General features: G+C 44.3%; 2 protein-coding genes across 4 annotated transcripts in view; both read left to right on the top strand.

Annotated features, from left to right (window-relative positions):
* The first annotated feature begins 1,160 nt into the window (after nt 1–1,160).
* On the top strand, nt 1,161–2,558 carry LOC115901464 (inositol 1,4,5-trisphosphate receptor-interacting protein-like 1). The gene has a single exon (XM_030944159.1). The coding sequence runs from the start codon at nt 1,161–1,163 to the stop codon at nt 2,556–2,558; it is 1,398 nt and encodes a 465-aa protein (XP_030800019.1).
* A 4,155-nt stretch (nt 2,559–6,713) lies between these two features.
* LOC115901043 (cytochrome c oxidase assembly factor 1 homolog) overlaps nt 6,714–27,573 on the top strand; it is a 51,753-nt gene continuing 30,893 nt past the window's right edge. Inside the window, exon 1 of one of the 3 annotated variants that reach the window (XM_030943334.1) lies at nt 6,714–6,784. The gene's annotated coding sequence lies outside the window, so the exon portion shown is untranslated. Of the gene's footprint in view, nt 6,785–27,190; nt 27,334–27,573 lie in introns of those variants that run through there. The other 2 variants (XM_030943338.1, XM_030943336.1) reach the window with 2 other exon arrangements.

The following is a 27,573-nucleotide window of genomic DNA, read 5'->3' as shown; positions in this document are numbered from 1 at the left end:
TTTGATCATGGGAACCACAGTGTAAAAGCTGCACCTTTCTCTCCTCTGGGAGGAGCTGGTTTCACAGCTCAACCATCTGCACCTGACAGATGCAGATGGTCCCTGAAGGGAGATTGTAGCTTAGTGGGATTTATTGTATTAGCCCAGGGAACAAACAGTATGACCAGAGGAAATTATCTCAAGCTGCGCCACAGGAGATTTAGATTGGATCTCTAGGAAATATTCCTTCAACAAAAAGGATATCAAGCTTGGGAACAGGCTGCCTAGGGCAATGGCTGAGTCACCACCCTCAGAAAGGTTTAGAAGCCATACACATATGGCATTTTGGGACCTGACTGATTGGTGGAGTAGGCAGTGTTAAGTTTGCAGTTGAACTTTGTGATCTTCAGGGACTTTTTCAACATCGATGATGCAGAGATTTAAGGGTAGCTCAACCAGTGTGGCGTCAAGGCTTAGACTCAATGATCCCCAAGGGTGCCTTCCAACATGGATATCATCTATGAGACCGCCAATGGAGGCAGCTGGTAAGAAAGACAAAAGAAAGACGAAGGGAAGTTCTTTGAAGAAGCTTCACTCAAAAGCAGCCTTAACCAGTACACCAGGACCATTCTGAGTGGCTGAGCTGGGGTGGGGACAAAGAGTGGAGTTGGCTGGGTTGTGATGTGCTGTGGCACCTGTGACATCATGGGGACGTGTCACAATGGGGGCAGCTAGAAGCAGGTTACCTAGAAGCAGGTAACACTGGCCCTCTATTGCTTGGGCAAGCGGTGAGTGCACGTGTGGCAGGGAGGCCATGCTGGGGACAAGGGCCAGGGCAGAAAAGCTGCACTCTAGGCTGGGTTCTCCCTCTGCATGCAGGAACAGCCCCTCATGGCAGAGCCTTGGCCATGGTACAGTGCTGCTGTTGCTGCTGGCAGAGTGGGGCAGGCCTTCCTGCCCCCAGCTGTCTGGGGCCTTATCCTTCCTGCCCTCAGATCACTGGGATTCCTGTCCCTGTTGCCCCCACTGCCAGCTGCCTCCCTCCCCACTCCCATCAAGGCCTTCTCTCCATCCTCCTGCAGACCATGGATTCCTGGATATTGTGGTTCTTGTTCTTGCTAAGTGTAGTCCAGTACCCGCAGCCCATGGGTGATGTTTTGGATGAGGTGACGCGTCTGCGAATGGAGCTGCGTGCGAAGTTCCAGGAACAGGAGAGGATTCAGCTGGAGCAGGAGGTGAAGCAGCTTGTGCTGATGCAGAGTGGTGCATCCTGGAGTGACCTGCTCAGGTCTGCCTTGCAGCCCTGGCAGGTCTGGGCATTTGCTGGGCTCTTGGTTCTTCTCTTGGCCGTATGGTTTATGTGGAGGAAAAGAAGTTGTGAGGCAGAGATCAGTGGCGAGGAGGAGAAAGAAAAGGAGAAGGAGGAAGAGGAAGAGGACGAGACATGGGCGTATGATCTGAGATGGCTTCTAGAGGAGCGCATACAGTGGCCTGTACAGGACCTGCAGACAGGCTGCAACAGGACAATGGCCCTGATAGATAATTTCATAACTGTCCTCAGGCGTGCCTTGAGTAGGAGTTTCTACCCGGTGCTGCAACAAGCCATTGGTATTGGCAGTGCCTTTGAAGGTTGGACTGCCCGTGAGGAGGAAATTGTGTACCAGGTGCTTGTACCCCTGACTCCTCCCCTAGGCCACCTCTTCCACCTGGAGCGTGACACTGACCAGCAGAAGCCTGGCAGGAACTTCCGTGTCCGTGTGGAGCTGGAGTGCAGGTGCCCGAGGGAGTACCAGGGTATGAACATGCTGTGCTTCCAGCACCACCCTGATGTGATTAGGAGGATGACTCAGCAGCCCAACCTCCTAGACACGCTGTGCACTGACTCCTACCTTGATGTCAAGAAAACTGTCCACTGGTTCTGCACACTGGTGGGAGCAAGCTGGCGGCGTTTGCCCCAGTCACGCAGTTGGCATTTAGTACTGCTGCCCTCCAAACGCTCCTGCAACCTCAGGCTGACCAACGACCAAGAAAGCTTCCAGGTTAAGGTGCTGTTCGGGGTGCGGCGACACGGCTCAGACATCTTTATCAGCAGCCGGTATCGAGGGGCCCACACCCCAAGCACAATGTGGCCTGAGAGCTATGCTGTGGCAGAGACAAAGTTCTTCAGGCACATGGCCAGGGAAGCCCCCCAGGACAGCTCACACCTTAAATGCCTGCAGCTCCTTGCCCGTGTTCTTGCGCGCAAGGACTTTTCCATCCATTCCATCAAGACCATCGTCATGCGCCTGCTGCACACGGTACCAGTGTCACAGTGGCAAAGGAGACGCTTCCTGCTTCAGCTCTCAGATGCTCTGGAACAGCTGCGTGTATCTCTGGAAGAGAAACACTTGGAGCATTTTATTGTGGGCAACCAGAGGCTTCCAGAGGAGATCAGGCTGCCCCCAGATGTACTAAGGGCTAAGCCACCCAACCTCTTCCACGGTCTGACACAGGATCCAGCTGCCCACTCCCAGGCGATGCAAGCCTACCTTGATCTGCGCCATCGCCTGGCAAGAGTGCTGGCCTATGGCCACTGTTAGCGGGGCTCATAGAATCACAGAATCGCAGAATCAGAGAATCACTGGCTTCGAAGAAACACTTAAGATCATCAAGTCCAACCCATGCCCTAACACCACCTCAACTACACCATGACACTGAGTGCCATATCCAATCTTTTTTTAAACACATCCAGGTATGGTGACTCCACCACCTCCCCCAGGCAGATGATTCCAGTACTTTATCACTCTTTCAGTACAAAAATTTTTCCTAATATCCAACCTAAATTTCCTTTGGCGCAGCTTAAGACGGTGTTCTCTTGTTCTGTCAGCTGCTGCCTGGAGAGAGAGACCAACTCCCACCTGACTACAGCCACCTTTCACATAGTTGTAGAGAGTGATAAGGTTGTATCTGAGTCTCCATTTCTCCAGGCCAAACAACCCCAGCTCCGTTCCTCATAGGGCTTGTGTTCCCGGTGCTCCACCAGCCTTGCAGCCCTCCTTTGGATGCATGTGCCCATGGGGCTTGCAGCTGGTGGCAGAGAACCAGCTTTTAGTGCCATGACAAAGACAGGAATGAATGGGATTCACAGACAGATAGATATATGTATATATAACTATAGTGTGCATATAAAACTACAATTATTTTTATTAACAGATGTGTTTTAATAGATACATATTATAGTCATGGTTTATAAATTGTCATATTATTTTATGAAAATAAATAGCACATATATAATGTCACTACCTGTTGTGATATGTATTAATACTCTGTAGCTACTGCATTTATAAGAGGCAAGACTTTTATTACACAGATATATTTATAAAATATAAATTACACGTATTTATTACAAAGCAATAATTTAATACATAAAATGGAAATTAAATAAAAGAACAATTATATCTAATTCCTATATAATTACACAGAATAAATTATATTTATAATGTTTATTAAATATGTAAAATGTTATATAATTAAAAAATCATCATAATAAATATAATAGAACAATATAAATTTAGTATGTATATCATGTCACTATCTGTTTGGACACATATTAATGCTCCATAATTAGTGTATGAATGACTGGCAAGAAAGAAACTGCTGTGCTGTTATTTCAATAAAATGCAGTTTTGCAGAATCTGGAGCATGCAAGATTTTCTTGATCTCAGCCGGACCTATAGTATTGGTAAATGTCACACGCTGGGAATCTGGGCTCATAAACCGTCTCCATGAACTCAACCAAACTTACACTGCTGAATTGGTTCTAATCAGCAATTAAGTCCAGGTGCCCCCAGCCCCTCTGATCCCAGAATCACAGAATGGCTCAGCTTGGAAGGGTCCTTAGAAATCATCTTGTTGCAACCCTGCTGCCAAGGGCAGGGACACCTTCCACTAGGCCAGGTTGCTCCAAGCTCCATCCAACCTGGCCTGGAACGCTGCCGGGGACTGACTGGGCAGCCACAGCTTCCATGGGCAGCGTGCCCCAGCACCTCACCAGCCTCAGAGGCCAGAATTTCCTCCACATCTCCAGCCTAACGCCGCCCTCTGTCAGTGGGCAGCCGCTGCCCCTGGGGCTGTCCCTCCAGGCCCTTGTAAGCAGCCCCTCCGGGTCTCTCTCTGGGCCTTGTGCAGGGACTGAAAGGCTGCAGGGAGGTGCCCCAGGACAAGCCCTTGGAGAGCACTGGGGCCAGGAGTGCCACCATCAGGGCAGCAAGCACGGCCTGGCATGGCTGTCGGGTGAGAGGGCACAGGGCAGGCGCTGAGGCCCTGCCAGCTGGAGCTGGGAGCTCAGGTGTGCAGCCCAGCAGAGAGCCTTGGGCTCCTGCAGCTCTGCATCCCTCACAGCTGAGGCAGCTGCCCAGGCACAGCTGGCCTGGGACACGTGGCCACGCCATGCCACCCTCAGGGGGGTTCATGCTCTGGGGCCAGAGTAATTTGTGGCTATGAGATGAGTGGCTAGCATGACTTGGGCCCCTAGGGTGGTGACAGGTGCGCAGGGGAAAATGCCAGCCCAGAAAGAAGCAACAGCAAATGGCCCCCAGCATGGCCAGTAATACTGGTGTCTTACACTGGCTGTCTCTCTTTCCATTGTAAGAGAGAAATAGCAGAGGGGAAATAGCAGAGGGGCTATCTATAAATAATAAGTACCTTTCAGTACCAATAAAGCTTACCAATATTGGATGGGTATTGCACAGCTTTCATCATTGCAAAATTACCAGGAAAAAGGGTAGGTAGGCCAACACAGGCACAGCTGGGAACTCAAGACAAGTTTCTGGCCCAAAATCTTTCTTCAGGTCAGAAATGTATGAAATAGATTTTTCAGAGAGTAATTAGATATGTAGGAATCAGCAACTGATTTCCACAAAAAAGGAACAGTAGCAGAAAAGGACAGTAGCAGGATGAGAGAAAGAATTAAAAAAAACCCTACAGCTTTGCATACTAAACAGTCTCTTAACAAGGCTTCTAAGAGGCTGGGCTATTCACTCCTTTTTTGTTCTGTATATCTCATTGTGTCTTTTTTTGGTCATATCTGCATGTCCTTTTGTTCTGCTGATTGTCTTTCCATACTGTTTCTCCCTGCTCTCACTTTCCACAATTCCAGCAGTGTTACAAGTCCTAGCAAGCAGATATATTAATTAATTCAGCTACAATATAGTTTCCAATTTTTTTTGTCAGGAACAACAAAGCAATGCAATAATGTAATCAGCTCCAGATGGTAGAAGTTGACTGGAAACTGCTAGAAGCCTGCCATAGGAAGAAACAGTTTTATTTTGGAGAATGAAATAGCAGGTAGCATTCCACTAAATCACAACAGTAAGGCAAAAGGTGTAAATAAGAAGCTGGAAGCTACTTGGATAGCAGAACAAACTGGCTTGACAACAGTGCTGAGAATAACGCCTGACTCAATTCAGCCAGGAATTGCATACAATAAATATCGCAGCAGGTAGGATGCACTAAGGAACAGCAGCAGAACACACTCTGACGTTATTGGTACACTCATAGTTTAATTTCAGATGAATCAAAACCGTGAGCCAAGGCTTGGGATCATGTAATCCAGCACTGCTATCACACACACTTTACAAACACCAGGGCCTAAGTGCTGAGCTCAGGGACAGTGCTGGACCGCTCGCTTAAATAAACTCCAGCAGGGACACCAGCTTACACAGAACAATGGAGAGGGATAAATCTGGAATGAAGAAGATGAGCTAAAGACAGCAGTGGTTAAATTAAATATTAAAATCACAGTGTGGAATCAGATGGCCAGATTTGATCCAGAATTTTCTTTGGGGATTGCTGGACAGATGCTGTTGTTTTTTTCAATTTTGACTCTACAAGAGTGGTTTTATGGTGTCCCTTGTCCTGGAAAAAATAATAATAGAGCACCACAAAAGAGACTGGATTCTGGGCAGCAAGCTCAGGTGCGGTGTGGATGAGCAGCACAGAGCTGAGGGGATGTGGGTTGTGGGGAAGCCTGTGCAGCAATGCCGGCTGGGGACTGCACCTGTCTCTTCACAGGCCTCCCACAAGGCACCCTGCAGCGGAAGCCATGGCTGGGGGACATCTGGCACCTCGGGTGAGGCGCAGGCTGAGAAAACCCTCAACCCTGCCATTGAGAAGAGGGACCCTCGTAAAATGCTGCTTGAGACACAGGCAGCCCCAGCGCTGCCATGACATTATACCACAACAGAAGAAAAACATTAAGCTATTACAGAGTGTCCAAAGGAGGGCAACCAAGATGGCAAAGGCCTATGAGGGGAAGCCATACAAGGAGTGGCTGAGGTCACTTGGTCTGTCCAACCTGGAGGAGACTGAGGGGAGACCTCATCAGTGTCTACAATTTCCTCGTGAAGGGAAGAGGAGGGACAGGCACTGATTTTCTCTGGTGACACGACCCGAGGGACTGGCCTGAAGTTGTATCAGAAGGGGTTTAGGTTGGATATTAGAATAAAGTTCTTCCCCCAGAGGGTGGCTGGGCACTGGAACAGGCTCCCCAGGAAAGCGGTCACAGCACCAAGCCTGGCACAGTTCAAGAAGCGCCTGGACAGCGCTCGCAGGCACACGGACTGCTGGCGCTCACCTGTGCAGAGCCAGGAGTCGGAGTCAGCGATTCACGCGGCTCCTTTCAGAGTCAGGAGCTGCCGTAACACCGTCCCCTCCCCGCCGCCGTTCGCAGCGCCTCCCGCCATCGCCCCCTGCCGCGCGCCGCCGGCACCGCAGCAATGGCGGCCCCCACGGCGCCCGCGTGAGCCCGACGCCGACCGCGGCTGCCGTGAGTGGGGACGGGCGGCCGAGGCCGGGGCGCGGCCAGGGCGAGCCCCGCCGCCGCTCCCGGCGGCACCGCCGCACCCGAGGAAGCCCCGCCGCCCCTCCCGGCGCGCTCGGCCCGGCGCAAAATGGCCCCGGGGGGCGGTCGGGGCCCCGCGGGGGTGGGAAGAGGCGGTCGGGGGTTTGTTCCGGGGGAGTCTCGTTGGGGCCCGACCACAGCAGCTCCGCAGAAACTGTGGGGAGCGGCGGGCGCTTGCAGGGGCGGTGGGGGTCAGGCATGGGGCACTGAGCGTGGCATCGCGGCGAGGGCAGCAGCGCCGTGAGGCGGGCAGGGGCTTGCTCAGTGACCCCGAGAGCCTGAGCGCATTTCCTCTCGGACCCTGTTAATGGTACTTGCACTTAAGATGCTTCTCGGTCGCCTTCAGAAGAGGAGTGCGAGGCAAATGTATCTAGCAAGCTACAAAGAAAGCCTGATACAGAGAACTGCGGCAGAAAAGATCTCTTGTTGCTTAAAACAGGCACGGGCCCATGGTGCCCTGTACTGTAGGGAGCTCGGTGGCAGGAGCACAGCCAGCAGAAATGTGAGTATGTAGGGCAAACATAAAGCAAGTTGGTTGTAGTGACTCATGTACATAGTAAGGAATCGACAGTCAGATTTAGTTTGTTATTCAGGTACATCTGGTGAAGCAGTCGGGTTGTCTTGAGCAGGTTTAATGTTCAAACACGGCAAAGGAAAGGGATTACTATGATTCTTTATAAAAAATTGGAGCTTCTCTGTTTAAGTCTGCTCTGATCACAGAAGCAAACATGATATCCCCTATCCCTTCTTATCAGTGAGGCTCGTTGCTCCTGCTTTCCAGCCTAGTTGGTTTCTTTCTGCTCATTTACATGAACTCTTTAAATGCAAGAAGCGAGCATGTAACTTGAAGTATTACTTCTTTTAGAGCCAGTTCTTTTCATGAATTGAAGTGCAGAAACAAATTTCAAAAATCCCTGGTACAGCCTCAAAGGCTGGAATAATAGCAGGCTGCGACCGCGAGGTGGCGCTGTTCCACCGCCCAGCTGTACATCGTGCTGTACCTCTTGCATCAGGCTTAGGGCTCAGCTGGCTTTTTGAAAGTTGGTTTTTCCAGTGCATCAAGGCTTTCTGGACACGGCATGCACTGCAGCTGCACAGCCCAGCCCAGCAGTAGGATGAGATAAGTGTCATGAGCACCCCCTTTCCAACAGGAGCTCCTCAGACCTGCACTTAAATCCAGTGTTAAACTGTAGCTACTCTGTTTTGAGTCTAAGCTTTGACTCAAATTTGAACAGTAAACCGGTGTTTCATATCGTGCAGTAGCCCGTGTCAAGGGTTCTCAAACTTGACTGGGGGTGTGGTAGAGAAAGATGACTGCATGTTGAAAGATAACAAAATACTACCTTTCTGCCTAGAGATCCTTGTGCTATTTAACACTTGCAAAAATTGCTGCCATCACTATCTGAATTATTTAAGTACTGAAATATCCCAGATCAGCCAAATTCCATTAAACACAAAGTGCAAAGGAAAGTTATCTTAAACAAGCAATGTTCCAATGTAAAGTTGTTGCATTTACTCCCCAAGGAGGAAAGGATTCTCATCAAGAGGGGGGTGAAGAGGTTAGCCGCACTTAATTTGTCATTTTTTTGTTAGATGAGCTTTAACTTAGACTACTGTAAATTCAATGAAAAAACATGGAGAAGGGAGATAAGGAGCTTTTGGGATTATTTTTAAAAATAAACCCCAAAGCCTTCATTACTATCTTACAGCTTTTTCTAAGTAGTACTTTGCTGTTGCAGTTCTGAAATTAATGAAGTATGCATGGATTATTGCTGAATGTATTTTACTTCAAAGCTGGTTATTCCCCAGAAGTCAGAGGCTTTGCATGTCTGTTAACACAGTACTTTCCAGACCACTTTTCTAATACAAACTTCTGGGTTTTGACTCAATGCCAGAGGAGCAAAATAGCATCCTTACCTTTGCAGCTGTGACCACAACATAAAATCAAGCAGGAAGAAGAGCTGATGCTGGGGGTTGTTTTCACTACACTTAAGGCACCTTGAGAGTTGGAGCTCACACAAAGAGATGGGCCCCCTCACACCCTCCCTAAGCAAAGTGGCTGTTAGAAGAGCACTTGGCTTTTCTTTATAGCTTTAGCCAGCACAGGCGACTGCATCTTATCTGTTCAGCAGCCCAGCTCCCCCTGTGTGAGCATTGCTGTTGCGCAGCAGCTTCCCCCATTTGCTTGTGCTGCCTTACCCAGGCTGCAGCACAGCCCTCGGAGGATGGTTTGGTGGCAGCCCAGCTTGTGGTTCTGCAAATTAGGAGGAGGCTCTAGGCACAGCTCTGAAGGGTGGCTGCATCAGCTCTAGACAACTTCCGTGTGTAGATTTCTCTGCTTGTCCAACTCGCAGCTGTACAAGTGCCGCTAAAACAGAAGTCAACAAGTTATGTGTGTGAAACCCTACCTTGAAATGCTTGCATATTCAAGCAAGTGGGAGGGGAGTGGGGGAAGAAAGGCACTAGCTGGATTTTTCTATTTCTCTGTACTGCTGTTAGTGACTCAGTCTACAGTTTTGGGATGTGATTTTGCATAACTGAGGAGGTTGCAGAAAAAGGCTATATTATGTCTCAGTTTCTGGGAGGAGCAGTTATATGACCATCAGGCTGGTGTGGGAGCTAACCTCTTGGAGATGCAGTTTTACTTTTTTCTACTCAGCATATTGTAAGGAATAGAAAGTTCTTGAGAGTATACCTCTGAAAAGCTACCTGCTACACAAGAATATTGGAATATGTTAGTAAAATTTCAAGTCATCAGTTCAGCATAGTTCAGTCTTTTCCCTGTTGTGAGCAACTTGAAAAAGCATCACCAGGTATTTTATTGTGACATTTGTCTTTTAGCATGTTATGAGGATCCTTTCTGGTATTAGAATGTTGTAAGTGACAGAACCCTTTCATCTGCTGTGGCGCATGGTGGTTTTTTGACAACTGCACAGCAGTAATAGTAGTTGAATTTAACCACCCCAACCCCCTTTCCCCAGGGCAGAGTAATTTGCTTTTCTTGGTGTTTAAGTGTTTTCACTAAGTGTTTGCATAGCATACCACCAGCTAAAATACATAGTCCCTATTTCCAGGGCTCTCTGAGAGTACTCTGCATGTCTTCAGTACACAGCAGATAATAGGGACTTTGTCCTGCCTTTCTTACCCCTCCCTTCAGCAAATAAAAAGTCAATCCTGCTATTAATTTGATCACTACATTAAACATAGTAAGCCAAATTATCCATTACATCAAAATGTATTCTGCCATCATGATGTTAGACCTCTTATGGATCAAACTGGAGGCAAGTGAAGAGGGAATGTTTTGTTTTTTCCTATCTGTAGCTGTATCTGCTTTGAAGATTGGCTTTGTAAGCTTCTCCCATTAACTAACAAAGAGATAGAAATCTTCCACATCCCTGTGTGCCCTCTCCAGATGTGGATTAAGTTCATTAATGGCAACAGTAATCTCCCAGACTGTCTGACAGGTGTTGATCTGTGCACCAGCACTAGTGCAGATTCTCACTTTGATGATGTTAAATGAGTGAGAGCCAAGAGCGTGGGTTTGAAGCAGATTGTCTCCACGTACTGCACTTTGACTTGGACATGAAGTTCTCAGATGGATCACCAGAGGCTGCACCACCAGTGAATGCTCAACACTCTCCACAACTCAGTGGTGGTAAAATCCATGAGGGCAGGCAAGAGCTAACCTAAACTAACCACACACACAGAACCCATAGTGGGAACACAGCCCTCAGCATCAGATATTTTAATTTGCAGACTCATGCTTATTCCTGATACAGACATAGCCAGCAATAATTATAAGAATCCACTCTAGCATTAAAATAATTAAAATTGACCTCTTGAACTCCCCCAGAAGGAAGACCCATAAGAAGTAGGAATGTCCGTAAGGAAATTTGATCCAACAGAAGTCTAAAACCGTCCCAAAAGACCTCACACCACTCCTTTTCAGTCTTTTAGCAGTCTACAGGAGCCTCTACAACTGGTTGTGTGGTATTGGTGAACACCAGAAACTGAAGGTGTAAACACAGGGTGATACACCAAGATCTGGACTACTCGAAAAGACATGGTCATCTGAACAACATTCACCTTGGTGTAACATGAGGGATCCATTGCCTGAGGCTGGGAAGTGTATATAGGATACCTGGGAGGTAAGCTAAAATAAAAAGATACTCAGAGTACAGAGGCATTTATGGATACAGATAGTTCAGCTTGTTTATAAGTAAATAGAAGGAATGCAAGTCTTGCCAGAGATAAAAATAAATAGATTTGTCCTGTCATGGCAGAAGAGAACCACAAAAGAAGTTTTAACATTAAAACCAGGCACAGAAACAAAAGTTAAAAGATTAGAGAACTGCAAAAACCTGCTCTGGAAAGCATGTGAGATAAGAGTGATTAGGATTCATTTGATAGGCTTAGGGGAAATTCAGATACTTTCCATACAGGTGTAGTTTTATTAGAGATTGCTGCTGGGCTGCTATTCAGCTTGCTGGGAGAAAAAGTGTAAGCCAGTAGGGGAGAGACAGACCTTGCCAGGTAAAGAGTCAAGGATGATTTAGATGGACACACAGTGAGGAAAGAAAGCATGAAATACCTAATTTAACAGGATGGTGTTTTTTCCTGAGGTCTAAAAATGAGGAACACTTATCTTGAAAATCCTTCATGTCTTGTCAGCACAATACAGACATCACTAAGTCTTACCTATAGCCTTGCTTACTCTGATTTCTGGTATAATTTTATTCTGGCTCCTCCACAAAATTAAAATTTCTTCAAAATACATGGTTAGCATCCTTTCAGTGGCCTTGGTGGTACTGCTTGTCCAGTAAGTATCTTATTAATGAGCATTCTGAGGAAGGAGACACAATGTACCTGTTTACAAAATTGACACAGCACTGTTTTTGCATTACTTATCACACATATAACTTATAGTCAATAAAATCTTTAGGCTTGAATTTTTGCCTTGGCACCTTAATACCGTCTCTCCTTAGGATCCTGAAAGCAGCAACATGATGTAGTTCATACACCAACACATTTTTACTACTGAGTTTGGATGGAAGAATGATGTTGCTTGTTCCAGTAGGACTGGAAAGCAACTGTCAGCACTTAGAACTACAATGTGAGCTGCATGTGAGTTATTAGAGCTGCAGCTATCTTAAGTTTAATCCTGGCATCCAGGAACATTTCCTTCGATTTTACTGGACAGATGCATTTGTGGACACAGCTGTATAAGCACTGAGAGAGAAAACTACAAGCCTACGTGCTTCAGAGCCTGCACTACAGTTAAAAACATATAGCATGCTAGCACAAGTGAAAGGGAGAGCTGCTGTGTGCAACTTGATCATTACATTTGGTCTAGCAGTTGCATAGACCCAAAACTGCTCTACAAGTGCTGTAGTACAACATTTCCTCACGTAGCATGGTTAGAGAGCCCACCTTAACAGGTGCTTTAGAATAAATAGTACTTCTAAGATTTCCTATGCTGAATAGGAGTACATTAAGAAGATGGAAGCCATCACATACCACTTGGAAAAGGGTAATTAATAGCTTACCAAGATCCCCATATATACCACATAACAGTCTTCAATCCTTGCAAACATAAAAATATATCAAAATTTGAACCCTAGAACATTTTCACTTAGTTTCCCACCTAAAGTAGCTGTAGGCTTCTGCTTTAGAATTACTCTTCTTAATGCTAGAAGCTCACAGGTACCTTCTCTTAAATTTTGATGCCTCTCCCTTGCTACTCTTTTTAACCTTTCTTCTTTGAGTCTCACAGGTGCAAAGCTTTCAGTTGAATTAACTCTGCCTTATCCAGAAGTGGTGAGGAACTTGTTTCTCTGAATATTAGTCTTGTTAGGTATGAAGGACTAATGCTTAAAAAAATAAGTTGCCTGAATTTCTGTTACTTTGAGAGTTTGGGGATTTGTTTGTTTCATTTGTTTTGTTTTTGCAGTCAAAATTCCACAGGCTTCTGAGTAAATGAGTTAACTCCAGAGGTATACACTGTTAAACACAGGATGTTTGCTTCTCACATTTATTACAAAATCTACAGTGATCTCCACAGGGCTTCCATTTAATTGGAGTTTTGCCACCAACTTGAATACGTAGCTCAAGTCCAAGTTCATTAACAGTATGGAAAGGTTTACTCCAAGTGTTGGATGTAGTAGAAAGATTAAAAGCTGAGCAGTTGCCTTTACATGGTGAGCATGCCTGAGCTTGATGAGGTTATTTCCTGAACCTAAACTATAAACAAGGAACCAGGCAAAGTTGCAAACCTGCATATGGGATGCATCTGCTGGAAGTTATGACAAATCTTCACCTCACTGAAGTCAGTGAAACATTTTCCGTGTACTTGATTGGAGCCAGGATTTTGCTGTAGGCACTTACACTTCAGTTTTGCAGAAATTAATGCACATGACACAGTAAATACCTCTGAAAAACATTTTAGCTCCTCTCCTTCCCAGTTTTCCCTTTTTCTTTAGGCTGAGTTTTAAATAGCTTTCCTAAACCTTTTCCATCTCCATTCCCCTTTTTAAATCAGAAATTGAATAGATATCCTTTCAGCATTCTGCTTGAGCAACATCAATGGCATCACTTTTACACTGTATTAATCCTTATGCATAATAGTATGGTGTCTTCCATCAGAATTGCAAAGCAGTTAACATATATTAATTAAGTACTGCATCTCTGTGAGGCGTGTAAGTAATTAATTTTGTAAGCCAATGCCATTTAAAGGTGAGAGAAGGGTGGGTTCTCATCTTAGTGAATAGCCTCTTACTCGTTTACAGTTATTTCCTTCCTGGTGTCTAGACCTGACTAAGTTCCTTATGCAGCTTTTGTAATGGCATCAGTAACAGGCACACTTGTGAAGCTGAAATGCAAGACATCTCATGTATTTCCATTATGTGAAAGCATGTCCTCTCATAGTCATTGTCAAATGTAATTGTGGTAAATTACAGTAAAGAAGACGGGGGAAGAATTTGAGACTTAAGCTCCAGCCCTGCCTTCACTTCATTAGAACAGGTGTTCCTAAAGTTTTGGTGTCCTATGTTTGCTTTTGTGCAGGTAGCAAAGGACTTCCTAGATGCTACAGGCTTCCTTTTTCCCAGGCACATTTACTCTTTGCACCTGGAATTCATATTTAGGCAGATTTTGAGGGCTTCATAAATTTGTCTGGGCTTTCCAGATGTGTGGTAGCTGGAGACAGCAGACTCTTCTGAGCTGGTTGCATGCCTGGGAACTCGATGTCAGCACTGTGAGCACACACAGCAGTTACAGGGCATGGAGTCCCTCACAGGAGCAGCTCTCTGTGTGTGCTGTGCATAGGAAGTGCAGCACATCAGAAACAGCAGACTTGATGTAGACATGGCTGTGCAGTCAGGTCCACTCTTTCATGGGGGAACAACATAGTTATTTGCATATGGATTATACTTCTCCTGTTCCTGTGTGTTGCAGCTGCTGCATATATACACAGTTTTTTCTACCCATGAAATCCTCTGCAGACCTATGGGATTTCTACCATTCTAGTTTGCACCCTGATATACACACTCCTCCAAAGAACAGGATCCTTACTTATTCTACTTCTCCTGTCAATTCCCCCTTCCCTTCTATTAACAAGTCCTTGCAATAAGACAGTTCTTCCATGAGACACCCTCAGACAATTTCACTTTGCTCAGAAGGGAGACATGGCAGTCCTTTTTCTCTCCTCGGGAGTCCTTGGTCTTGGTGATTCTGCTGCTTACCGTACCCTGGTTCTGACATATGTTGGATCTCTCCATTAGCCACTTTGACCTATTAGCCTGGAAGAAAAACAGCAGGAAGGTGGGTAGCTTTGTCTGGCGTAGTGAGGTAAATAGCTGACTAAATGACAGATATGAGGTAGAGGATCAGCAAATTTGCCAATGATACCAAGATGTGAGGTGTGGAGGGAAGCAATGACACTTGGCAGGCTTGAGAGGTAAACCTGTGTGAACCTCATGAAGTCCAACAAGGCTAAGTGCAAGGTGTTGCAGGTGGGTTGGTGCTATCCCAGCACTAATACGCCAGGCAGAAAATTGATTGAGAGCAGCCCTGGGGAGAAGGAGTTGGGGATGTTGCTAGACAAGAAGCTTGACATGACCCAATGTGCACTTGCAGCCCAAAAATCCAACCATGTCCTGAGCTGCATCCAAAGCAGTGTGGCCAGCAGGTCCAAGGAGGGGATCCTGCCCCTCTGCTCTGTTCTCATGAGACCTTATGTAAAATGCTTTGTCCAACATAAGAAGGACATGGACCTGTTAGGACAAATCCAGAGGAGGGCTACAAAGGTGCTCAAAGGGCGGGAGTACCTCTCCTGTGACAACAGGCTGAGAGAGTTGGGGATGTTCTGCCTAGAGAGGGAGACTTCCAGGGAGACCTTAGAGCAGCTTTCCTGTACCTAAAGGGGACCTTTAAAAAGCTGGAGAGAGACTTTTTACAAGGGCCTGTGATGATAGGACAAAGGGGGATAGTTTTAAACTGAGAGTGGGTTTACATCAGATATTAGGAATAAATTCTTTACTGTGAGGATGTTAAAAAATTGGAACAGGTTGTCCAGAGAGGTGCCCTATCCCTGAAAGTATTCAAACCCAGACTGGGTGGGACTTGAGCATCCTGATCTAGTGGGTAGCATCCCTGGCTGTGGCAGGGGGTTTGGAACTAGGTGATTTATGAAGTCCCTTCCAACCCAAATGATTTCTGTGATTCTATGATCAGGGGTGTACTGAGATGTTGCAAGTGCAGCTGAGAGAATGGCAAAGAGATTGAGACCTGACCTCTCACTTTTGCAAGGGACTTTATTGATTAACTTAGCTGCCTCTGTAATGGTAATTTGGTTTGTTTCTTTTACAGAACAGAGATGCTACATTGCCTCTTTTTCTCTTTGCCTTGGAAATGTCATTCAGTCTAGGAAACTTTGGGTAGATTCAGTTTTTTGTCACACCATCACATTAGAATAATATATTTGGAAGGGTTATCAAGGATTTTCTACATTGCTTTCCTACAGGCATTTGTATATAAACTTTCTTCCTTATGTTTCAGTGGCCTCACACCAGTTGGGTTGTTTTTCACTGCTATTCATATGTTGGAGGCTAAAACCATTGCTATAATCATGTTCATAAACCTTTATGATTTTTAAACACGCTTATTCTGATTCAATGTTATCCTCAAAAATACTTTGAATCCATTATCTTGCTCTGTTGAATTAGTTTTGAAATTTTACCTAAATACACCTCCCATGTTTTGTTGAAACTGCTTTGAAATTAAACAGAAATTTGAGAAGCTTCTGTTGGCTGCCTCAGAGTGTCAAGCACATGAAATATTCCTCCCACTCCCCTGGAAAATTAAGAACTAAAGAAATTATTTTTCCCCCCTACTTGTAGCTAGATTTGAACTGGTAGAACATAAAATCACAGTATGATTCAATTCTGATTTTTCCTTCAGTATTGTCTGAGAAATGATGGAAGACTTCAGTGCATTAATAAAGCAGTTTAGACACCCGTCTGCCACAGTGGTGGAGCTCAGAAGATCAAAAGAACATTCTCATCTGCTTGACACACACACACCCAGTGTTTGTTCATTAATGGCATAATTTTAGTGTAGGTTATAACTGTACACATCGTACAACAAAGCATTGCCATGAAGTCCCCTGTCCCTAGGGAATGGAAGGAGCAGAAAAAAAGTGGTTGATTAAAGCATTCTCAGCAGCTGAGAACATCCCTAACACTGACACGTTTTACTGTGAACTGAGAAAGGGTGGGAAGAATAACTGCTCACCATCATCTTCATTTGATGGTATTGTTCAGGATAAATCCCCCACTGGTAGAATAATCCCTGATAAGAGGCATTCTAGCTTTCAGAAGTCATACTCTCAAAGCATACACAGTGGGGAGGTGTTGTAGTATCAATGCTCAAAAAAATATGCATAAATTGGTGTGGGGTTGCCCATCTGTTTTGGTGACAGAAAGTGAAGGTCTGGATATCTGTGTCTTAAACCAAATATGACCCATTTTAGGTTCTGAAGTAAAAGAGAGTTTGTCCTTCCCTGACAGAGAAAAATTGTGTTTTCCCTGATACTCATTCCATAGGGTCTCTAAAGACCCAAACTTAACTGAAAAGCAAAAAGCCCATGGCGAGGAGTAGAGGGGTTGGAACTAAACAACGTTTAAGGTCCCTTCCAACGCAGACCATTCCATTATTCTATGATTTGCTTACTGGTTTTGCAATTTTAGAAAATAAATTTTCTCACCTCTAGTTTAGGAAAATCCCAGTTGTAATGAGGTTAACTGGGTGGATTCCAGATCCCACTCACTCCTTGCATGGTAGCATTGACTTAGTGGCAGAGCCCCAGAAACGAATCTGGCCCTTTATCTCCATGAAAGTGAAAGTGTGCTGGGCAGGCATTTCAGCACACAGGGTAACGTGCCTTTGGATCACACACAGCTAATCCTCTTTATACTTTGCTGACTGTAACCTGCTTAGTCTTACATGAAATGTATTCATCGTCTTTTCCTGAGCCTGATCCAAAGCCTGTTGAAGTCAGTGGAAAGAGTCCAGATATTTTTTCTGTAGTTTTGGAGCTGACTGTATATGAACAGCTGGTCTAGCACTGAGTCTTGTAGTTGAAAGACAAGGAAAATAAGCAGCAACAGACCACATTGGACTCCATGCTGTATTAAATATATAAATGAAAGTAACGTGAAACTTGTAAAACCAGACTGGACAAAACACTCTGAAACATGCTGCAGGGAACAGTCTAGTGCTAGCAGGGGAATAAGTTAGCTATTTAATGATTTCTTTTCCATAGCTTTTACTTTTCCACATATTCTGTAATGTAACAGTTCTTTTTTTTTCCTTGGGCAAATAGCTGTCAGACAGCAGCACTGGAATGAGAACATATGTAGAGTTTGCTTTTATCTTACATTACAAAAGAAGTATGAATACCTTCTGTTATTCCAAGTATAAAATTACAAGTGTCAAATCATTTGGTGCTTTAAATCCTGTGCCAGAAAAGTAATCCAGTAAAAATAGCTATGTCCTGTCAAAGCTGAGCAGTTAGTATTGTTATTACAGTTTCTAGCATGGCTCCAACAGTGTAAGATGGCAAAAACAAGTGTAAGAGACCAGCGAGAAACTTGCCTGGAATCACCCAGAGCATAGAAAGGCAGGAGGATGGAAACAAGGTAAACCTAATGACCCAAAGTGAGAATCTGCCTGGTCTGATTTACAGTTGGTTTGTACTTTAAAAATGCTGTTAAACAGAAGCTGGTTAACATCTTAGGGGCTGATTCTTACCCAGAGATCCCATAGAGTTAAATAAAAGAGTGGTTTGTGCTGGGTTCTGGGTATGTGGTTGATCCTCTGCCCTAAGGAGTGTACCATTTAAAAAGTAGAAGAATATTTAGCTGGAAGGGTTGAAGAATTTTATCACTTCCACATTACAGGTAGGAGTGCAAAACAGGGGTGTAGAAGTCTTGGCTGGGTTAAACAGTCAGGGTCTGAGTTGTCTGTGGCAGTGAACCCCTAAGTCCTGTCAAGTGCTTTGCAAACAAATCCATCTATACCTAACTATGGTATGGATGCGAAGTTGTGAATGAATGTATGTGGTGAAGTTTCCTGTGGACCTGAAGTAAAATAGGAGATACAAGAACAGGTCATAGCAGAGCTGTGGGTTTTCATATATGAATTTCTCTCAAAAGATTGTGAAGAGCCAGACACACTTTATACAGCTTCTGGAATTTAGGTTAATACTTTTGTTGTCCATTCCACAAAAGCCAGGACAGAAGAAAATTTAAATAGTAGATTATGTCTACTAGGGGACAGAAGAATCATATAATGCTCTTTTTCAGGTCTTCAGAGTTACAGTGAAACCTGGACAGAGACAGCTTGTTTTGCTAAATTGGGAACACACTGCTTCAGTCAGTATGGATGTTAGGAAGCTAATTAAAGGACATAGCAGCTGACAAGTGAATCTTCAATCCCTGTCAAATCCCTTAAGTTTATGACAAGTGTGAAGTAGTTCATATAGAAAAGAAATTTTTATTCCTGAATTCACGTTTCCAGATGAGATGTGTTTATTTTCATGGTAATAATCAGAACACATTTAACTTAATGTTTTTAGGATTAATTTTATCTGCTTTATAAATCACTTCCCAAATGCCAGCTCTCTTCCCCTACTTCTTGACAACCATGGGAGTCATATTAGTTGTCCACACTGGTATTTTAAGTAAGTGGCATGAAGGGTGTGTCAGGCTGCATAGTATGCTGCTGAACGGCAGACCAAATCCTGGTGCTTAGAGGCTGCAGTTGTGCTGAAAGGTCAGAAACACCAAGGACATATCTTGTACCAAAACTTGCCTGTCCTGAGATAGTGAGGAACAGTCACACGTGTTGATTTACAGAAAAAACTTTGGTTCCTTTTTTTTCCTTTGCAAATCACATGCTCTTGCTGAATATAAATATCTCATGCTGCAATGATTAAACCCATTTCAGGTTCATTTCCATGAATCTGTGAAAAGACTGTGCCAAAACCCAGAATCAGCTATGAAGGATAAATTGTGGGGTTTTTTTAATTTCTGAAAAAAATCAGTAGTAGGTTGTCAGTTAGTACATCAAAGGATGCATCTAGTGTGCCTCGGTATGCTGTAACGTGAGCCATTTGTTCAAAAGTTAGCTCTAGTTAACTAACATGACCATTCTAAAATAAGCACTCGGGCAGTGTTTGCTCCCAGGCAAATACTTGTTCTGCTACAGTTCCTTCTCAGCTCAGCTGCCTCTGATCCCCTTTGCAAGTGCCGAAGTTGTTAGCCTTTGTAGTCATGAGAGTTAATTACCACTCATTTTGTTCACTTTTCTGCATGGCCAAAAGCTTTTATGTCTTTTACATGATTTGGGAGTGGAAAGACTTGCCTGCATTAAGGGACTGTTTCTTATGCAATATGTGATTAATAGTTGCCAAGAAGTGGTCTGCCACATGTGTGCTGGCAGGTTGGTGGCTGTGCAGCTGCACTGCTAATTACATGGCTGGGCTGGGTAAGCACAGTGCATGTGATGGTGCAGATAGGCAGGAGTTAGAGGTTAGGTAAACTGGGCCACCTGGGCTGTGGTGGCTAGATGTGGCATCATGGGGACAGATAGGATGGATCTGCTGGGGTTGGAGCCTGGACATGTGGAGAGAACACCTAGGAGCTATGATATGGGGCAGTCGGTAAGGAGCAGAGGAAGAGAAGTTAGTAGCAGGCTAAAGCAATTCATGTAGCAGTCAGCTGTGCACAGTGTGGCCCTTTGGTATTGGACTGGACTCCCTTAGTTTTGGGAGTGTTTGTGTAGTAGGAGAGGAGCATGTATTATTGTTTAGCTTTCATATCAGTCCAAGAAAACTAGGTTTATCTCCCAGCTCAAAAGCATTGTCCCCACAGAAATAGATATTCAAACACAGTGCTCTTTAGAGGTTGTGGCCTGTAGTAGCAGGAAGCTCAGGAGGGACTGCATACTTTTAGTATCTCTAAGCTCTGGAGCTTTTTCCTTGAATTATGTTTTTCCTTTTCAGCTAAATAAACCATAGCAGAAAGCCTTTCACTGTGTGCTGAGATACTCTCAAGTGCTCTTGTTTCCAAGGGTGACTTTAGTGAGGGCAGCGATGCAGTCTCAGAACAGAGCTCTTACGTGTCCCAGTTACAGAATTACTTCCCGTGCTGCTGACAGCTTGATTTGTGAAAGAAAAAAGAATAGCAAAACAAAACTCAACCCACAGCCTGTGCAAGAGAGAAAAACACAGACTTGCTATGCTTTAGGGAAAGTGTCAGACACAAACATTTCAAAGGAGGAAAGCCTCTAGTCTTCATGTACATTATAAAAATCCTTTTACCAGAGTAAGTCACATAACTGTAACTATTTTTAAGGTTTAAAAGTTTCCTGATTAATACCTATGGGATAAGTCTGTGCAGCTAGCTGGAGGCCAATTTTAACCTTGGACCATTGAAATCTCTTGACCTGTGGTTTGGTACAGAGCTGGCCATTGTTGTTTTTTTCCTGCTTTGAAATAAGGGATATCTGGGAAACCTCTAGTACCACCACCCCCTCCAAACAAAAAATAAATCCACATGTCTGACTGTGTGCTAGATCTGCTTTACTTAGCTGCCAAGTGTTGCAAAGTAGGCAGATACTGAAAAGGCTGCTAATCAAGCAGATATCAGACTTAGACACTCATCATTATGTGTTTATACTGAATCTGGTAGATACTAAGAGGACTTAAAGTGCATGTATAATTCCAGAGCTGTTTAGTTCTGGTTTAAGACTAAGCAGTAGTTGTAGAAAAAGAAGACTGAAGTGTCCTGTAGTTGAGCAAGCAATTTTATTTCTGAAGCAAAATCTCATGCACTACAGGGCTCATGATTCAGAAATCTGGTACAATGCTGAAGGAAACAGTGTCTTGATTTGCAGCTTATAAAAACAGGATTTTGCTAATAAATGCATTCTTCAGAATTACAGACCAGCAGATTCTTAAATGTGGAGGTCATGGCTTTGTCTTGAACAGTAGCCTCCTATGATTACTATGTACTGTATTTTTATGATAGGTGAGACAGCTTCTTCCTGGCTACTTAGTTATGTCACCATTAAATGGAGAAAAGGAATTGGGATGACCTAGTCTGGAAGGGGTAAAGCAAACAGCAAAGCACTGCCATTGGTGAAACAAACTTGCTTTAAGCACATTCTCTAGTTAGTCTGAGTCATCAATCATCAATCATCATTTGTTCTCTTCTTCCTCCTCTGTTTTTCCCTGAGCTGTATTATAAAGCAGTGCTGTGACTGGAATCAGGGGTGCACTATCTGGGACTGGTCCTGAGAGAAGAAGGGGATGGGAACTGTGGGTAGGGACTGAGCCAAGGCATAGAGAGACAAGCAGAGCCTAGTTGGCAAGAAATGCTTGAGTCAAGTGCTGCCTCTTAAAAATAGCTCTGGAAGGACATATCCAACCATGGATACCATGTAAGCCTCCAGTAACTTCCTTGGTGCCTGCTCCCTGCACTGCCTGTTCTACCTCTCAAGCCTGGAGTTGCCTCTGTTGCTTCCTCCTGGTACAGGCTTCGGTCCCAGACTGTGTATTCCTCTCTCTGTCATTGCCCCATCCTCAGATGTTCAGAGTTGCTCACAGTGCACAATGTTTCCTGAAGTCAGCCAAATACACAGTTTTGAAGATGCACTTCTAGCATGTGATGAGCTCAGAAATCTGCCTTCACCAATTTAATGCCCTTATAAGAACCTGTCAGAAATGTTTTCTTCTCTTATCATGTCTGTATACACATGTATGTTCACCTGTGTATCTGTGTGTATATCCCATTATTAACAGTGAGCACTAACTGTAGACATCAGGGATGAAATGGACTGTAAAATTTCCATGCCATCTGCCCAAACAGCACACTGGCTACAAAAGAATGCTCGAATGTTTATAAAAGCTAGACTGAATGATGATGATGAGGATGATGATGATGTCTCTGTGTGGGGGGGTGATGATGATGATGTCTCTCAACTGGCAAACTTTTCTGAAACTCAGAAATGTTTGTTCTGTGATATGCCATCTTTTCAAATTTGTGATTCCAGTTTTCTGCTCTGTTAGAGCACCATGTAGATTGAGCAAAACAAAGTTAGTGCTATGACAAAATGTTTTGATATCTTGTCCTAATTCAAGAGAGGGTTTCTCACCTCTCCGTGGGAGAGAGCTGGTTGGCAGCCTGGGCTGAGGCTGCAGCAACCCCAGTTTTGGTGACAGTAGCTGTCTCATTGGTTTTGTTCTTCCACAGCATGACAGGATGAAAGCAGAACCAGGAATGGAATTAAGGTGGCAAATCTGTAGATTGAAGAATATAAATTCAGTTATAGTATTGGTTATGCTATTAGCCAGGTTCTGTCAATTGTATTTATGTTGAGCAACACCCAGAGTCTGCTGGAGCCAGTGGCAGTTTTGCCATCAGTTTCCCTGAGGAGTAGGATTTTGCTTATTGTTTAAATTAGCTATATCTTCATGGGAGCATATGGGAGCAAAGGTCTTGATTTGAAGAAACCAGTAAGCAGCTTTATGCATTTATTTTATTACACAGGTAAAAGCTGAGACAGCAAAACCCATCTGCTAAGCCTTCAACACATCTCTATAAAATCTATGTTAGGGTAAGAGTATTCTTTTCTATTTTATTTATGGCCTTGGCTGCCTGAATGAGTGCATCTGGAGCTCAGATGTCTGATGCCCTTATTGTAAATTAGTTAACTTGAAGAACTGCACGCACTGTCAGATCTTTGCTGTGGAAATGCCAGGCTCTGTAGTGGAGGTGCTTTTGTGTGTGCATATGTTTTTTTATGTGAAAAGGCTCTTGAATTTTATGCATAAACACTATTCTCTGTCTCTTTTTTCCCCCTCCCTCTTTTGTTACAGGCTGTGGACTAGTGTTGAATATTCAGGGAAAGCTCCCCAGGGAGATTAGGGACATGGACAGATTTTAAACAGAGCCCTAATGCATGGACACTAAAGGACAAACATTCTAGTGGGAATACTTGTGCAAATTCACTGCTTTGGTCAAAATGCATTAAACAGCTGCTTGCATGCTAAAGACGTTTTTAAAATCAATACAGACCAGAAATTATACAATTTATAAATAGAGATGGTGGTCAGTGAGAGTAGAAGAACTTTGGTGATGCCTTTTGTTATAAATCATACAAGACCATATAGTGCTCCTAGAGAGAAGTACATCTATTAATCCCTTGCTGCAGGGCTCAGAATCCCAGACTGTGCTGAAACTTACTTCTGGCAGGATTTGTCCTTATCCTTCCGTATCCTGGAGGGCTATGGGAACTGAGATTTAACAGCAGTAGGAATTAGACGCCTTGACATGAATAAACTGCTGTTATCATCAATTACTCTGATTACACTGTTATGGAAGATAGCTTATTGCTATATTTAATAAGTTTACATTAAAAGAAATTGAATGAAGCCATTGCACCAACAAGCAGTACCAGTGCATGTATTTGGGGCTGCTGTGCAGTAGCTAAACTCAGGTAGAGTCCAGGTGTAAAAACTGGCAACCTGGATGGGTCAGCATCTGAAACTGGGTTGCATAACAGCAACATGGTAATATCAAAGCTGCAGTGTGGCTTTAATTGAGGTAGTATTTATCATATTGCTATGTGCATATTTAAGAATAAATGCAATTTAAAAAATATTTCATTCTGAAATAAATATATTGCCTTACCATTGCAGCACATTTGCTTTATTGGTCCTTAAGCCTGACTCCACATTACTTCTGAGCCCTGTCCTCTGAAATGGAAACAGGTGTTATTTACAATATAGAAGTGCAGCAGCATTTATATAATACTTAGATCATTCAAGTTCCCATTATAGACCACATTTTATTACGTGTACATTTCATAAGGCCCATTGCCTCTATTGCTGCTGTCTCATGTTATGGTAATCCCTAAAAAAGCTGCCGCTAAATTGAGGCCCTTTGTTTTACATGCTGCATGCTTGCAGCTGCTGCAAGCATTTGACAGGTTCAAAGTCCATATTTCTTAATTTCCATCTCAGTTTAGGGCAAAATAACAGGTCTTCAGTGTGGTGCCCTGCAGACTGCACTCTGCAGCCTGCAGCTTTTTATTGCTCCCTGCTTCCTGACTGTCCCCATGGCTCTTCTTTTGGCTCCTCTTGGAGACATGTTCTCTGCACTAAAAGTAGCTCTCAAGCTTATTCTGCAAGCCAGTTTTGAGGACTGTGTTGGGTGTGTGTATCCCATTTGCCTCTTGGAAGACAGCAGTCAAGTCCCACTCCACAGCTATAAGAAATAGAAAGAGCTGCAGCTGCTGTACATGTGAGATATAATTTTGGATTGTTTCAGAATGAGGTGGCCTCTCTAACCTTGCTCTCAGAAATGCCTGTGGTGTAACCACATGCAACAGTTTGTGTTTTGGATGTTAAAGGGCACAGTTCTCTGTGACAACACAACTGCTGTTGGCATAAATGGCAGGATTTCATAGCTGCACTCATACATGGCCACTAATGCTAATCAGCGACCAAGGCAAGCCAGACCCCTCTCCACAGGCTGGTCCTTGCTCAAATAAATACTCTGAGCCCCTGAGACAGCACTTCTGGCATTAACCTGGGTGCCCTTACATACCCCCCTTTTCATCCCTAAAATGCACAGGTGTTTCTTAAATGAGTCTTGTGTCTACTTCTGCCAGGCTTGGCTGTTTCACAGAAGTGCCTGAAGAAAACAAAATGCTAAAGGCTGGGAATGTTTTTGTGAACTTGTGGTACATAGTTTTCCACAGGACGCAGGATGCACCGTGCAGCCGGCTTGGATTCTGCTGCTGCTACCCTGTTGGGGCTGCTCCCCCATGGCTGAGGGGTTCAAAGGGAGGCGGGGAGGAGCCCACAAAAGCAGGACTAGGGATTGAAATGAAGCCGCTTTCCGTAGTGTTCTTCCATGCGAAGGGGAAGGTGAATGACGCTTGCCCATGTGTCCAGAAGGTGGCACCGGCAGCCCGAGCCTGCCGGCAGCTCTGGCTTGTCGGGTGCAGCCCCGCTTGGAAACACCCTGGCTAATCCGGGCTCTCAGCCTCCTTACAGGCTCTCAGCCCTTTAAGCTTGTAACTAAGCCGGTGCTCTCATTGCCTGGCTGCAGGCCTCTGAGCCCACGGGTGACGAGTCATCGGTGTGACTGGGATCTTGGGACTTTGAATAAGCAGCTAAGTGCTGGCAGGAGCAGAAGCTCTAAGCTGCTGGATCTTTACCTCCTCATTACAAAATTAGTTTAAATAAAAAGCAGCCCTGCATGGTGTCTCCAGACAGGCTTTTCTCCACTTCAACAATAAAACTATGTCTTGCAACAGATGTGTTATTACACATGCTGGCTAGTATTTCTCAGGTGTCACAACTCTAAATACTAGAAGAAGAGATGATACTTTATTTTCTCTATTTTGGGGAAATCTCTGTGAATGTGGAAGGTAGACCTGGAGCAGGGGTTTTGCACTGTGATCTGACACTTTCAGCCAAAGCATGAGGTGAGGAGACACCTTGGTGCTGGAGGGCTCTCAGCTCAGCATCCCTGGGCAGTGAAGCTGTTCTGCTACAAAGGAAAGTTGATAAAATTTTCGAGCATGCTTGAGGAGTCAGACGAGTTAGGGTTTTCTGCAAGACTGATTCTGGCTATTATGTTTCCTTTCTTGAGATGAAAGATAGCTTTCTTAATTTAGGCAATGGTGTTCCAGCTTCAGAAATCACAGGGTTCCATGTGAAATTTTAGAGATATCCTGCTCTCCATCTTGGCAAGTCGATTCCCATTTTCCCTTACTAGCATTATTGCTTTTGGTTATAAAATTAAAAAAAACCCAACATATTTTCTTCCCTCTTTCCTTCACCCTGTCTCTCCTCAGCAGGAGCCCAAACCAGTCTCCTGTGCCTACCACTTGGAGCCAACTGCTGTGGTAGGAAGGAGAAGGCAGGCACCAAGCCAGCTACTGGTTGCAGTGCCTGTGCCAGCCCTCATCTTCAGCCACTGCCCTCTGCTCCCTCCATGGCAGCAGTCCAGTTGTGAACATTTAGCAGGCAGGAGCAGATACTTGAGGGAAAGCAGTGGTCTGCCTACTGAATGTGCTGGTCACTTTTGCAAAAAAACCAACAAAACAACACCCAAAATATCTCCAAACTTCCAAAGCTCTCTTCTGTGCTGGTTCTTAGTTTTCATCTAGTGACATGAGATTGAAAAGCTGTCTGGAATAAACTCCTTGTATCTGGGCACAGTGTGTTACTGTGTGCCTTCACTTTAACAGTGTCCTGAAAGGACCCTTTTTCTTTAGAGGTATAAACTGAGTAGCTAGAAGTACAGGTAATAGGGTCCATTTAAATTTTTAAAAGGTTTTACCACTAGGGAGGAAATGTGTAGGTTGAAAATAAGGAGGAGAGGAGAAATTATTTCAAGTTTCACAGTTGACATTGTGCCGGAACAGTTTGCTTTTTCCCAGGTGCTTATCTGCTATTGATGGCTTTTGGCATTCTGCATATGCAGGAAGGCAGAATATGCAGCTGGACAAGAGGGCTGCATACAGAGAGAACATTTTTGACCTTGCAGCAGCTTCAGATGTTGCAGTTCCTTCTTATTTCTTCCCATGTTCTTTGTTTCTTATATAGTTTCCTTGTTTAACAAAATTTAGGGGTTGGGACTCTATGGGGTTTTTTTCTTTTTTTTTTTTAAATTAATTTTGTTGGTTTACACCACTTCTGATAGATTCTTTATCACCTGCTCCCTTCAAGGCAAACTACAGGGCTCTTCCCTTGTGTAGCAGCTGTGCTGGAGGACTGCTGATGAGGAACAAAATGGGAGCTACTGAGCAGTCATTTGAAGGCTGGCTATTAAAAAGAAAAAAGCTAGCTAATTAGAGCTTAAAGGAAGAGGCAACACTTTATACAAAAACACCAGAAGGTAGGCCCTCCAAATCCCATACACTCCCTGTAAATAGCTATAATTAACCCCACAGTATTCAATTTATTAATTAAAATTTAATTAATATTTTCTGTCCTTGACAATCATTTTAGAGGCGGTCAGGAAAACATAGTGGCAGCTGGGTTCCCATACAGCAGCAGTGACATTCAAAAGGGCACAGCCACAGGGGACTCCTCTCAGTCATACCTGTGATAAAACGGAGTGAAACTGGCCACTGGA

The sequence above is a fragment of the Camarhynchus parvulus genome, chromosome 2, assembly GCF_901933205.1.
Source record: "Camarhynchus parvulus chromosome 2, STF_HiC, whole genome shotgun sequence".
Taxonomy (NCBI): domain Eukaryota; kingdom Metazoa; phylum Chordata; class Aves; order Passeriformes; family Thraupidae; genus Camarhynchus; species Camarhynchus parvulus.
The sequence above is the reverse complement of the archived record's forward strand: the minus strand, read 5'-3'. Positions and strand labels throughout refer to the sequence as shown.

Bases quoted from the DNA above. Each gene is read 5' to 3' on its own strand.
- LOC115901464 (XM_030944159.1), top strand. From the start codon at position 1,161: ATGGAGCTGCGTGCGAAGTTCCAGGAACAGGAGAGGATTCAGCTGGAG.